Source organism: Leiobunum rupestre, chromosome 6, assembly GCF_980474605.1.
Source record: "Leiobunum rupestre chromosome 6, qqLeiRupe1.1.hap1, whole genome shotgun sequence".
Lineage (NCBI taxonomy): Eukaryota > Metazoa > Arthropoda > Arachnida > Opiliones > Sclerosomatidae > Leiobunum > Leiobunum rupestre.
Window position 1 is genome coordinate 47,060,579 of NC_143389.1, and position 15,056 is coordinate 47,075,634.

Genomic DNA, 15,056 nt, shown 5'->3' on the forward strand with positions numbered 1-15,056 from the left:
ACCTTCGGAGCCGGCTGCCGCGAGGATACTGCCGAGGCATAAGACATCAAAGCCCTAGCTTCAGGAAACGAAATCCGACGTTCCGACTGTACCCGTTTAATTTCCATTTCCTTCCGGAATATCGGGCAAGAACGGGATGTACTGGAATGGTGACAATGCGATACAGCCGTGCACCCAACAGACTCGTGAGAGTCTACGCAACGGGAGCAACGACGGGACGAACGACAATTACGGACAGAGTGTCCAAATCGGAGACATTGACGACATTGCAGTGGACGTTCTTCGAAGGGAAGAACCGCAAAGCGCTGACTGAAGATATAAACGTATTCAGGAATGTTCGATTCGGAGGAAAAACCCAATTGGATGAGCTTACTGGCAGAGCCCAGACGTCGGATTTCCTTAGGAGAGTAATTCTCCCCATTGTCGAACTCAGATGACAAATCCTTCTGAGAAAACGATACCGGGACGCCGAGTATCTTACGCCGGAATAGGCGTGGAGAATCGGTGGAGGACACAACGAAAACCAGATCTCCGATCGTCGAAGGAATTGTAAGAATGGCCTGCCGCTGCACTTCATCAGAAGGCAGAATCGAAACACGGCAGTGGCGTAGCTAGGATTTTGTTTCGGGGGGGGGGGGGAGGAATGCCAAAAAAAAGTAAAAAAATAAAAATATTTGTACGTACGACCATACGGAAACACGGCCCCCTGAAAGTACCCGGATATCGGAAACCTTACCCGCGTTGGCTGTAACGAACGCCGCACAAATCTCTCTTGGAGTAACTTCAGTAGAACTGGAGGATTGAACCGTTAGAAGCATTGGACAGATAGGAGGAATTTCATCCACCTCAATAGCATCGTCAGATGTAAGCTCAGAATTCAAATTCGAAAAAAGCTTGGAATGGTACGGAAAAATCGTGGGTTTCTTCTTCGGTGGTGGCGAAAGAGCCGAATTTTTACGGACTTTATTCTTCCCCATGGCGCGATAAGCCAGCCCCCTCCGGGGTGGAAAAGAAAAAGAGAAGCCAAAAACAAATAAAAGTAAACAGGAACACAGATAGAACGCAAAGAGAAATTAATAAAACGTACGAACTGTTATCTTCTCGCACCGGCCACGGCTCGGTACAAAGGTTCAGAGAATAGGAGCGGCCTAAAACCATGGGCGAAAACTAAAGCAAACACAAGCTAATCTATAAGGAACAAAGGAGACGAAAACGCAACTAACTGACCACGTCCGCTGCCAAAACGAGACTCCCTAAATTCGAAATCACTCTCTCACGCGTTGCCGATAGCGTTTACCCACTTCCCGCTGGAACCTTAGATATAAGAAATGTATATAAAGGTCTAGATAAATTTCGGGGTGTCTAAGCCTAACATAAAATACGCGAGCTCTCTTAGCATTTTAGTACTAAGTGCTTGACCTTTCCGCAGGCCGTAGTCTTTATTCACCATCTGTTGGTGACTTTTAGTACTATTTTTAAGCAGGAGACAATGGCTCTCGCGATAATAGCACGAGCATTCTTACCGATAGATAGCGCCTTATAAGGATAGCCTGCAGAAATTACGCGTTTCTGCTAGCTGTCACCTCCGTATTCACTCCCTCTGAAATATTTTATCTAGACCCTTATATACGTTTCCTATATCTATGGCTGGAACTCAGAAAAAATTCGCGCAGACTGCAGAGCTGCCAGATATAATTTTACCTTTACCGCCCAAGTTGCCCAACAGCTCTTCAAAGGAGCCCAATTTCCAGCCCAATTATAAATAGGCCGTATTTTGTAAACAATTAAGCCCAAATTCTAGCCCAATTTGGCGAGAGTTTATTTTTTTAAATGCGCGCTTTTCAAAATATTGGTGTTTGCGTGATGTTATAGTTTTAAGTATCATGGGAAATTTTATAGAAACTTCAATTTTTATTATTCGAAATATTTTTTTAACTACAAATTAATCGAATTTTTGAAGAAAAACTGTACATATATTGAGAGTAATATATTTCGGAGTGCTTTAAAGCGTATTCATTTGAAAGAAATCGGTATCCTACCGATTTTAGTGTATATTATAAACCTCTGAAAGTAGCCCAAAAAACATCCCAACAGCCCAATTCATTTTTTCCCGATATCTTGTTGTTGTTGTAACGTTTGCCGCTCTTGGGTTGTAGGGAAATGAGGTTGTAACGTATCTCTTGAGGTCGTGATTGGTGTTCGTATGCGCCTACCCATGCACATTTCTGCCGGTGATGGAAGGGGCCCCTTAGGCGTTGATCGGTACTCCATCAAGACGTATGATAAATCCTTACCATCTTGTTGGGCTTTGACCAGTGAATTTTTTATTGTCTGAATTGTGCGTTCAGTCAGACCATTAGATTGAGGATAATAGGGTGAGGAGGTTACATGTGTAACACCCCACTGTTCAAGGAATGCTTTGAATCCAGCTGAATTAAAGGGTGGCCCGTTGTCGGAGATAAGCCGTTGTGGAGGGCCGTGGTGTGCAAAATGTGGACCTAAGAAGTTTGTTACACTGTTAGTAGTCGTGTTATTGAGTTCCCGTGCCTCAACGAATTTCGAGTAGTAATCCACTAGAAGGATAAAGTTCTGGGATTTCACATGGAACAAGTCAGTTCCGGCGGTTCCCCACGGTAGTTGTGGTACTGGATGGGGGTGCAACGGCATTGGAAAGTTGGCTCTTGATCTATTAGAACACACGTCACAGGCCAAAATAAACTGTGTGATATGGTCTGTCATCCCTGGCCAAAATAAGTGAAGTTTGGCTTTAGCCAAGCAAGAGCTTACCCCTTGATGGGATCCGTGTATGGTCTTAAGAGCTGCAGGTTGTAAAGCTCGTGGAACGACAAGACGAGAACCCCGGTATAATAAGCCATCTTGAAAGTGTAATTCGTCTTGGTGAGGCCAATAAGGTTTCAAGTCCGGATTTAATTGTTTTACAGATCGTGGCCAGCCACATTGGCCATACTGAATGATAGTTTGGAGTGTCTGATCTTGAACGGTCGCCTGGCGATACAGCTCTTGTTTATCCACTGGAAGTGTGGACAGGGAATATACCGCTGTTTAGGGGCCATCTAAAAGATCAGTGTCGATCGTCATATGTGACTGTGGGGCCCGTGATAACATGTCAGCAATATAAAGTTTGTTACCTAGTACATAGACTAGGTCAATTTGATAGCGGAATAGCCTCATTAGTAGGCGTTGTAGTCGGGGTGATAGTAGGTGAATCGGTTTCTTAATCACACCTAGAAGAGGGTTATGATCGGTTTCCACTGTGATTTTGCATCCGGCGATATAAAAGTGGAAATGTTCGCAAGCATAGACAACTGCTAACAGTTCCTTTTCAATTTGGGCATATCGGGATTGTGCTGGTGACAATGTAGTAGAAGCGAATTCCACCGGTTGGCCACCTTGCAGCAATGTTGCGACGAATGTGTTGGCCGTAGTAGCGCGAACAACGCGTGATCAAAGTTGGCCGTGGGTGACCTTACATAACCAATCTCTTATACACTCTGTGACTCCATGTCAGGCCGCTCAGCGGAGAGGTAATAGCCCCACCCTTTTCCCAGTTCCCCCTTTTTTACTTAGAAAATAAAGTTCCAGTGTATCTCAAAACGGTAATAGATTATGTTTCGAGCCTTTCTGAAGCCGTTTCGCTTATAGTTATTATTTATTAACTATATTTAATTATGGTAAGAACCATTTTAAGACGCCTCGAAAATCGCGTAACGCTATGGGAAAAGATTTTTTTACCACGACTGTACCTCTCACTCGGTGATTCTGGCGGTCTCTATCACATGCAATAGCATCAATTAAGTGCTTCGTCTTAGACGAGGGGTAAGACACTCTGCGAACTCGGTGTACACTGCCGTACCTTTGACAGTGCTAAATGGAACTCGCGAACTCTAGAAAATATGTACCTTTTACAGTGCTAAATGCAGGAACTCGGTGTACAGATTATATGAGACTGTCTTACCCCTCGGTCTTAGAGGGGTAGGGTGAAAAGTTAGGTTTTTGCCTAGTCAAATAGAAAAAGGTTGGTTTTTGGGTTCAAACAGAGTTCAAATAGAGAGGAGCATGCAGTGGTATAGCCAGATGGGTGAGCCAAGGGGCAAGTCCACCTCCCCGAAACGTATGGCTTTTTTTGTTTCCCATTGTTTGCTCCCTCCGAAATCAAATCCTGGTTAGGGTGCTGGGCTGGAATCAGGGAGAATGTCACTCAGAATTCAATTCCGCTATTTCGTTCTTGAGTATCGGAATTCTTTTTTTGGCATTTGGCTTCCGCAAAATTCTTAATTTCTTATGTTAAATTTAATTTTTTTTTTAAATTTGGTTTTATCTATTTAAACCTTTTTTGTAGAGCTTTCAAATCTTTAATCTAATTTTTAATCGAATCAAACCACCACGTATAGGCCTCTGTGGTTGCCTGCAGAGTTTGTTTTGCGAAATATTATTATTATTAAATCAACAAACCTTTCTAGCTTAAATATTTTTTAGATATAGACGCGTCATCAGTCATGATATTTTAAAATTACTGTACAATAACACATTAATTGGTATAAACTAGATAGTAACAAATTTGAAAATAGCATTTTTTTGAATGAAGGTCTATTAATTAATTGAGCAAAAACGTATTAAATGGGTTTTCCAAATGAATTTCAATGATTTTCTCGAAATGGACTTTCGGTCCTTGATGCGTTTTTGCTAATTAAGGCAGTGGTGACGTCGTAAAAGGGCCCATGAGGGACTGTTAGGGGGCCCGCAAGCTGAAGGTTCCCACGGGAAAAGTTCAAGGGGGGGTGCAAATCGAAGCCCCACGAAAGCTCTGCACGGCCCTGATGTGACAAGATTTAATCTTAAATTACGAATAATCAATAATGATAATTTTCCAGTATAGGTAATTTATCAGTTGAACTCGGGTGATGTTATTTCACCAGTACATATTTACATAAGTTTATAATATTTTACATAAGTCTGTCACTTCCTATGTTTTACATGCAAAACTTTTACTGAGAGCTAGATACGAGAGAGACTTTATATTGGGCTTCGGTGACGTTTTGCGTCTGCTCGTTATCGTGTCTAGCGGGGCGATTTTCGTACCATGATGACGTCACTCTGTGATTAGCTCTTACGAGACGTTAGTAAAATATTTTCCAAAGTAACATACTTATTGAAAAATATTATAGACGTATGATATTTATAATACCTGAGTTTTAAATATGTAACTAGATATAGCCATAGGTGCCATAACTACAATAAGTAGGACACTTTCTATTGCTTTAATTCTAATTTCCTTACAGAACCTTTTTGCGACAAAGATACTCTCTTGAAGCATGAGTTAATTAATCCATGCTTGAAGTTACCGTCCTTGGTGAATAATTTTCTTTAAGAATAAAATCCTAATATCGGAGAGCCCGTTATGAGTCGTGAGGAACTTTGCCTTTGTTTTGAAGTCCGCGTGCGAATCACGCGAGCCAAAAAACATATTTGGGCTCGTGCCGCCGAATTTTTTTTTATTTTATCAATAGGTGTTTCTATAAAATACGTTAGGTCACGTGTAAATGTTATTTCTACGTCACTAGCTAGAGAGCGCGCGCTCGAGTCGATAAAGATTTTGGTATTTGAAGTCGACGTGCGAAACGCGCATGCCAAATAAAGCACTAAAAAGCTTAAGCTCGTGACGCGGGGAAAAAACATTTTATACATTTAATTTTTTTATTGATTTATTTTATAGAAACACCTATTAAGTGTAATATTCCGCCGATCTATCGGAAACCAGATATTTTGGCTTAGGCGGAAGTCTCGCGTGTTTTAGACACTAGGGGGCTCTGTGCTGATAAAACATCTGGATTGCGCAATAGCTATGAAAATCAGTTCCGTTGTAAATCTCGTTAATTGTCATACTTACTGTTATTATGTTACTTATGATATGGCCTATTGAATCTTTCCATTATTTCCGTTAATTATAGTCCTTTTTTCATCATTTATTTGAAATCAACACGCTTTCTCCTATTCACTTCCACAAGAGAGCTTTACAACGAAAACAAACTTCACCATTGAGTTGAGAATAATAATTAGCATTTCCGTACCCAAAAAACTACTATTCGAAGTTATGGGAATTTTGTATTCGGGGTTTTGGTTCGAAGATATGAGAATTCTACGTAATGGGAATTCTGAGTTATGGGAATTTGGTATTCGGAGTTGTGATTTTCGAAATTATGAATTCCCTATGGAATACCTGACGCAACGCATCGCCATCGCGGTTCAGAACTTCAGAGGGGCAACGCTGTTTCGCTGTCTCCGTTTTAAGTACGTTCCCCGCGGGTGCTTCGCAGCTTCGCTTGAAGACTTTAGTTTCATTGCCTTGATTTTGTATTTTAAAATTTATTGTATCATTTAGCAGATTTCATTAAACAGACATTTCATATACATTATATTTCTAACAAAAATTTAATTTACTTACATATTAAATTCAAAGCCGGGGTAAATTAGTTTACTATATAAATCAAATAAAGAATGTTTTATTTAAACAAGTTAAAACAGATTTCCAAGCTTTAAGAAATACCTTCCCATAACGTTTTTGCCTTCTAGCTTTTCTTACGTTGTCACGGATAATCAAGTAAACACAATCCTCTACGCTAAGGATATCAACACCTCTCATTAACCATGCAATCACTCCTATTTAGACACCCCGTAGAGCTCAAATACAGCGAGCTGCTTGATTGAAGATATTTCAGTTGAAGATTTCCAGGTAGGAAATAAAAAAGTTGATTTCACTAGCGCTGAATTAAGTCGGCCCGACTCGTTTCTACCAGCGATAAGAGAAAGGTCACTACCATAGTCATTAATTTTGGCCACGACCCATTTTTCGCAGTTTCTTTAAGCTTTGGTAGAATTTAGATTCCGAAGTCAAAATAAATCTTAGAATCTTTACAAAGTAAAAGATTGTTATTATGCCATACAAAAAAAGTTAATTTAGACTCAAGGGTTCCCAATTTTTCTTTATTGGTACTTTGGAAGACCATTTTACATTGAATTAAAAAAAACTAATTAATAGTTTGGATAAACTTGTCTTACATTGATATTTAGCCTAGAATTTTTGATGTAATTGCGCACATCCCAATCTAACTCCTCTTCTTTTTGCGTCTCTTCAGGTGTTATAGGTAGAATTTTTGGTACTCCATGATAACACAATCTTGAATGACCAGACATGACTACAATATCACCACTTTTAAGGAACATTGCCAATGGCACTGTTGATTTTGTTAAGCCTCCAATCATAAAGATGGCTGTTCTTCCAAAACTATATGAAAATAGTGGTGCTTTGCAATCTACTTCAGAATGATCAGTATGACCATTGAGAGTAGATTTTAAATTGTAATAATTAACAATGGCAGCCTCTGGCTGAAAATTTTCAAATGATAAACTATCTGCTGTATGTTCCGAAAGCTGTTTCAAACATTCTGGGAATAGTGTTTTTCGGTCATAGTCATAAACTTTAGTATCCCAGTTATGGTGATATCCTAATGTAGACCATCTAAGTTTCAATAACTCAGACTGCGATGGATCATTCACATGATTCTTCCATAAATTTCTGTTCCTATTTTCTGGTAATGTTTTTAAATCTGAGTGTAAATTGGTTAGGTTAGGAAACTCTGGGTATTCTAAACATTTCAAAATCCATTTTTGTTGCCCTGGGTTTGTAAAAGGATTTGATACAAATACCAAACCTGGTACAGAATCTATAGAAAATATTTCCCACAAATTATGTGAAATTAAACCATTCTGCTCACATTTTTCACAATGAGTTATATTTGAGCTTTTGGTGGTCAATCTTTGGCATTTAAATTTATTTATTGAGTCAATATCACTGAAATCTATCACATTTGAATAATCTGGCACTGGTGTTCTTCTCTTAAGTAATTTAAAAACGTATTTAAATTCATCATACTGATCATGCTTGAATCTGTTTTCATACATAATCGCAAAAGGATCCTTTCTGATGTTAGATGAGCCAGGGACGGTCCGGCACTATGGTCCGGCATGGGAAAAAGTAAAAAAGAACAAGCTTCGACGCACTCTAGCGGTACTCGCGGGCATAACAGGAAATGCTTGTATAGGCTGGTGATTCAAAATAAGCGGGGGGAGTAAAATAGGGAAAGAAGAAGCTTCCTTGGAACATGCTTGGAATGCTTGGAATTTAAAACTTGAACCACGAGATTAAATTATCGTCGTAAAAAATTAGAATATCGAGGCTTTTCCGATCATACTTACAGTAAAATATTCTGCTTATCGTCTGGAAGCAATCCCCAAATTTGTTACGGTAATTATTATTATCATAATATAATATTATTCATATTGTCCATGGATGAGCGAAACTCCCACAGTCGAGTACTCGAGTTACAAAATTTACAGCCAAACCCCGAAAACGTATTTAGCCACGCCCCCTCCCAAAACTCAGCCGAAAATATGCCAAATATTTTCTAGTTTCGTAGACTAGCGCGGGAAAAAAGTTAAATTCAAAAAACAATTAAAAAATACAAATTATTTATTTCAATTTGATTCACAAAAACATAAGCTAGATAATGTTTTCGGAAATAGTGGTTTTTCAAAAACAAAATAAGAAAAACTTTTAGGTAAAAAAACCCCACAAAATCAATGATTTTCGTTTAATAATCCCTTTATAATAATAAGAGTTTTATTCATCAGGTAAAGAAAGCTTATACCACCAGTAGCCCCGCCAGGGGTTTTATGCACGTAGGCCCAGCCTGAATTAGAGGCCCCATCTATAATGTTTATTTAAAAAATTCCCGAGTTTCAAGGATTTTTTTTATTTAAATGTTTTAAATTTTGACATGATTTCTATTTTCCCATTGAATTTTTTAAAGGCATTTTAATCAAGGAATGACACTCTTCGATTAGTTTTTTTTTCCAAATTCGTCGACTACTAACTTTGGGTTTTCTTTTAAATAATTCGACAAATCACGATTTATCGACAGTGTAGCCAGATTTGAAAGCCTAAATTATCCCATAGTTGTCCGTAGACGTGTTTCAATTCTTTTGAGTGAACTGAAACTTCTTTCTGAGATTGTATTTGCCACAGGAATGCAAGAAACAATTTTGTAGTATTTCACTAGGTCGGGGAACCCATCTGCCATTTTAATTAAATAGTGGAAGCAGTCGATTACGCTGGTAAATTTCTTGGGGATAATTAAATTTCTGGCTATTTTAATTTGGCTTTTTAACGAATTCAGGTCGAATTGAAACCGATTATAAGTGTTACAATGGGTTACGATATCGTTTTCGTTAAGAAAGTTTTCCGAGTTAGGGTCAGACGCCATTACACCTTTGAATAAGCCAGAGTTTTCCAATAGTCGAATTTTCATTTCTGAAATAAATTTATCAACTAATTCGAAATAGGTGGACCTCAACTGGTCAATCAGGGTTTTTGCTTCCGTTTCCCTGCTACCCGTTGTACTCGTTACCACACTATGTTTTAATCTCTTGTTAGGGATTATTTTACGTTTCCGTAAAGCTATCGGTTCGCTGTTACGATCAGGTATTGCAATAAAAGCAGATTCTGCGATTTTAGTAGCTTCTACCCAAATTAAATCAAAACGTTCCGAGTTCCTACATTCTTCTAAGGTCTTAACGGTAGCTTGGCAAATGGCAACGGCTTCCGTTAAAATAACTTTCGAACTTTGCAAGTATTCCGACAGGGAATCCGTTACGCCTAATACTTCGTCTAGTGCGACAATTAATATTAAGTTGTTAAAGTTTTGTAATTGGGATATATACCCACGACACTCAGCAGCTTCCTCTGGTTTTCCCTTTTCAATTAGATTCTCTAACGTTAAAACTACGGAATCGAGTCTATTTCTAAAATAACTAACACCTTTTTTTTACTCCACCACCGAGTGTCGCAGCTTTGTGGCATTTTAAGTATCTCATAGCCCAGATCTTTTTGGGAGTTTTCAAAATATTCGCTTCTAATAACCGAATTGCTTTGAAAATTGTATATGGCCTGAACCAAACCAAGTAGTTCCCTAACTGCCAATATTTTGGAGCAACAGTCAACTAAAACTAAATTTAAGCGGTGCGCGTAGCAATGCACGTACGGACAATGTCCGCCTACTGCCTCTTCTACTTTCACCCTCACTCCTTTTACGTGTCCGCTCATTACACTTGCCCCGTCATATGTCTGTCCAACGCAATTCTCCAGTTTTAAACCACCCTCTGTCAAAAGATTTATAATTGCCAAGCTGATATTCTCAGAATCGAACTTATGTAAATCAGTGAAACCTAGAAATCTTTCTACGACACCTATGTCTATTCTAGTATATCGAATACAAACGCTTAGCTGCTCCACCCCTGCATTGTCTCGGGTTTCATCGGCAATTACAGAGTAAAACCCACCGGATTCGATGACCTCTTCGACAATCATTTTCCTTACTAAATTTGCAGAAATGTCAATTATTTCATTTTGTACAGTGCTGTGAATATATTTTGCATTATTGGGCATACTCTCGCATTTGGCTTTCAAATCAGGACATTTTCTTTTCAGAAGTTCTAAAATTTCAATAAAATTTCCTCTGTTTCCAATTTTATCGGCAGACGTATTCCCCTGAAGTGCTAAATCTTGTTGAGAACATAAAATTATGACTTCCACATGTTCAGATAATACCTCTCTATTTCTAATTACGTCAAGTCTATGGTGACCATTAACCTGACACGCTATTGATCCACGAGATTTTAATTCAGTGTAGTCTAAATACATTCTATAGGCTAGTTGGTGGGAAGATTTATTCGAAGTGAAATGTTCTTCGAATTTTTTCGCCATATTTTTCCAATCCGAAAATCCGTTCACAAATCCAGTATTTCTACTGCCTAGAAAATGACGGCAACAAAAGCAGTAAACTGCATTTTTTGCAACTGAATACTCAAGCATTCGATATTTGTCGTACCAAGAAGAAATGAAACCACGATTTTTACCACCCATTAAAGTTTTAGGAAAAGGATTGAGTTTAGGCTGAACTAGAAGGCAATCTTTATCTAAACTAATATCCAATTCGTGTAAGCGCACTTCTGTTAAATTAGTTAAATCTTGCACATCGGCAGATATAGTAGGGTTTCTAATAATTTCGGCTTCATTACTTAGTGCAATGTCTAAAGCAGAACTGATGTTTGGAAGAACCTCAGAAATATTACCACCTTGGAATTCTAAACCCTCTTTATTTCCCAAGCTTTCCCCGGGACTATCATTATGACTCTTGCCTGACGATTTCAAAAAACGTTCCATTGCGCCGTAAATTGTTCTAATACGAAAAATAAGAATTCTCGATTATAATTTTTCAAGTTTCCAAGGGAAAAAGAACGGTGAATACGCGTTTTTTACATAGGTTTATTTTTACTTTAACTTTCTTATTGAAATTTCAGTTCCCTATCATAGTTGGATAATGTAAAAAACGAGAATCTGACAAATAAAACAACGGAATACCTACACTTTAACCATAGGTTTTGCTCTAATCATTTCACTGACGAGTTTTATGAATATTAAAACTAAAAATAGTCTAATACCATCAGCTGTGCCAACAATATTTTATTAACACTACTCATTTTCCAGTACAGTTAGTGAAGTATAAAGAAAAACATCTAAGGGTTCTTAATGTGGTTTAAAAAATTTACTGACAATTAATATACTAAAATGTATAGCATATCCATATGCGACATATGAACATGGGTTGGAAGAAAGCGCGTTGGTCACAAACGCATCACAACCAATTTCAGAGGAAAACACATTGAATGTTCTAGATGAACATAATTACACTTTGTCCAGCAGTATTTCATGCGAAAATTCAGAAAATGGTAATTGAAATTTGAAACTGTCTATCTCAATAACAAATAATTTTAATAAATTACATTACTTTAGTTGTTAATCACAATGGTAAAAGAACTTTAGATTTAAACACGCAATTGTCATCATCTTCTAAACACATTCGAACAGAGCATATGCAATTCAATTGAGAGTCCAAATCTACTTAAACAAAATGTCCTTAGCTATATATCAGGATATCTAATCCATCGCTGTTTTTCCAACCACCAATGCTCCTCTTGCCTCAGCCAACTCAAAAAGAACAATCCAATTATTGATCCTACAAATGTGCTCTCCTTCTTCAAGTTTTTCAAAACAACAAAGAACTCTTCTTTTGGTAGCCTTATAGTACCTACTGACAATTTTTTAAAGTTTATTACAGAAACAAATGAGGTATTTGATACTATAGCTTTAAACTACTATCTCACATGCCAAATGTCAAAGAGCGTATGGAAAAATTTATTACACGTCGAATTGACAAGACTTGGTTTCAAGCATCAATAGATTCAACATGTCCGACTGTATTTCAAAACATGATAAGTTTCTTCGTTGAGTTTTGCATGCACAGTGCCCTGAAAAAACAAGATCTCGATCATGATTACAAAAAGACACAGAAAAGACTGGACAGGAAATTGATGAAGATACAGCACTAAACTCATACCTCATATTCGTCTTTTTTGAACTACTTCGAAGCTTTATCTTATATATTTATTTCTTATTTATTTTCATTAAGTTATTTGATCTTATTTCATTTCCAATATATTAATTTCTATTGTTATTGTTGTTAGGCCTTGGCTATTTATGTTTCCCATTATTTTAGGCTGTTAAAAAGAATTGACACTTCAATATTCAAATATAATATTTAAAAATAATTAGTTTTACTTACTTGCGTCATAAATTCACATGAAACAACCATTTCACATTTTATTTAAATTTTTTTAGTATCAGAAATAAGAAAATAATCGGTGCCATATTGCGGATGTAACAAAAATCTTCTAAAAAAAATTAACTAACGACACCCTGTAGCACCCTGGTAGTGGGATCCTGAACTTCATTTGTAATTTCTTCTATTCGCGCGTGCGTCAAAAACTGGTAACGAAATTTTAACATTGCGGGAATAGGAAGAGACGCCTCTCAGTAGCGAAGCGACTTTACCCTCTCTGGTAAAATGTTCATTGAACATTTTTTGTAGGAAATAGCATTGATTTGGGAATAAATAACTAAATCTGGCTGGTGCGGGACCAATTTCGTTCAATAAGGAGACTTTATCAACTTTATCGTTCTACCGTGGCGGCATCTGTCTCTAGTGGTGGCAACTATATTGCAATTGAATTTTTTCGCGAATCTGTTGCGAAATTGAAATGTATGATTTCTCGTAACAAACAAACCTTTGAAGTTGTTTAAAAATAATATTATTTTGCCAACACGATCCTTTTTAACTCAAGTTACGGTTAGTTAGCTAATAATTATTTATTTTTAGACATATAACTTTACAAAATATAGATGGCGCTACCGCCTAATTATAAAGATGAATTTCGTACAGTCTTATCAGAACAGGTCCCGCGTAACCATGGAAACCGAAATCGTAATTGTAATTCTGGCAGTATTATTCCCAATTCAATGGGAAATAGCTGGGCCCTAATGTTCGTGTGAATGTTTTTTGTATTTACTCTTACATGATTTAGTTACGCAATTTTGAGCTATTCTTCAACATTAATTAAACATAAGTCACTTTAAAGATGTAAAAAAAACCGCGTTAGAGTCGAGCAAGGATAATAGAAGTTCTAATCGGTCCACAAAGATAATATAACTACGTACCCTAGATTCGAAATCTCGGCGTTTCTCGATAGCCCGTTTTCTCGTGAGGCTTTTACAGTAACCATAGACATAATAAAGAAATAGACACCTTACGCGGAGTTTGATTTGCCAAAAATATACGGGAGCTATAACTAGCAGACAACCGGCAGTTGTTCCGTATTCCTGGGGTACTACGTGTAAAGCGCCACTTAAGTTTAGTGGCGTTTTAGACTAGGCGCCCACTGGCTCTCTGTTTCGTATCCGTCCTGCCTTCCACAATGCATTGTCTCCGTTACGAAGCAAAGGCTTGTGGAAGCTAGGACGGAGACGTTACGAGGAGCAGTGAGCGCTTGGCCTAGGCCACGTAGTACCTAATGCTTAAGAATATTTATCCGGTTTAAAATCAGACACATAAACTTTAGGGTAGAATTTGATAAACGGGTAGTACTTTTATGTAAGTTAACATGTTTCATAATTCGTTTTGGTGTTTTTTTTAGTAAAAAGTTATAGAAAAAGTGTTTTCTACAAATAATCTGTTTTTATTTGGTAAAAAAGGTTAATATTAGTTAATAAGTAAAACAATACCGGAAAAGGTTTCATTCCATAAGTAGGATCATATTATTTCGATGAATATTCATTCTTATTTAAAATCTTTGTATAACTATAGGTTTCCCTTATCTAAACCTACAATACTTTCTCAATGGACAATTGCTGTAAATCGCGACACATTCAAATCATGATTTAATTTGTAATGATCACTTTTTAGAACGGGATATAAGAATTGTAAATGGCAAAAGGTGGGTCACACCAAAAGCCATTCCAACTCTGGTTTGGTTTCCATAGAATTAAAACAAGTAAAAATAGTCTAAATAATTTTTTTATTTAATTTAAAGAAATTACATCCAGTTGAAAGTGAAATAGAAAAAACCGGTGATGCTAACTTCTCACCTTTAAATTTTGACCAAGGATCATTTTGTGTAGGTTTAATTATGTTATAATAATTTGAGCAAGATCTCCTTGGTTTTTAGCCAATTTTGTTTAGTTGTTATGAAGAGATATTCCTCTCTCTATAAAAGAAATGTAGTCTAAGAACTAGAACTTGCTGTATTACGAAATTTTGTTGGCATGGACATCTTACCAGATCACCACGAACATGTTTGATGCTGAAGTTGGAATCGAACATCATCATTAAGAAAGTTATTAATTTATATTGCAAGCTCAGACTCCACAAATTAGCGAAAGACAAAAATCTAGAAATGAAGGGTCAAGCCATCAGACTTAAATTGTCAAAGCTAATTTTATTTCAAGGACAATAGCTACATACCTTTAGTAGAATCATCCATTTCATCAAAATTCCATTTACTTTTGTTTACAATTTAGAATCTCA

General features: G+C 37.2%; 1 protein-coding gene and 1 long non-coding RNA gene across 2 annotated transcripts; both read right to left on the bottom strand.

Moving 5' to 3' along the window:
- Positions 1–7,013: 7,013 nt before the first annotated feature.
- On the bottom strand, positions 7,014–8,208 carry AlkB (alpha-ketoglutarate-dependent dioxygenase AlkB). Its single transcript, XM_090178021.1, has one exon. The coding sequence runs from the start codon at positions 7,978–7,980 to the stop codon at positions 7,051–7,053; it is 930 nt and encodes a 309-aa protein (XP_090034147.1). The 5' UTR covers positions 7,981–8,208; the 3' UTR covers positions 7,014–7,050.
- Positions 8,209–11,584: 3,376 nt separating this feature from the next.
- LOC149941214 (uncharacterized) lies at positions 11,585–12,845 on the bottom strand. Its single transcript, XR_016481278.1, has 4 exons — positions 12,759–12,845; positions 12,534–12,693; positions 12,339–12,444; positions 11,585–12,227 (listed from the first exon to the last, which is right to left on the bottom strand). It is a non-coding gene; the product is annotated as an uncharacterized LOC149941214 (long non-coding RNA).
- Between the last annotated feature and the right edge of the window lie 2,211 nt (positions 12,846–15,056).

What these genes read in the sequence shown, in the direction of transcription:
- AlkB (XM_090178021.1), bottom strand. Translation starts at nt 7,980, where the DNA reads ATGTATGAAAACAGATTCAAGCATGATCAGTATGATGAATTTAAATAC.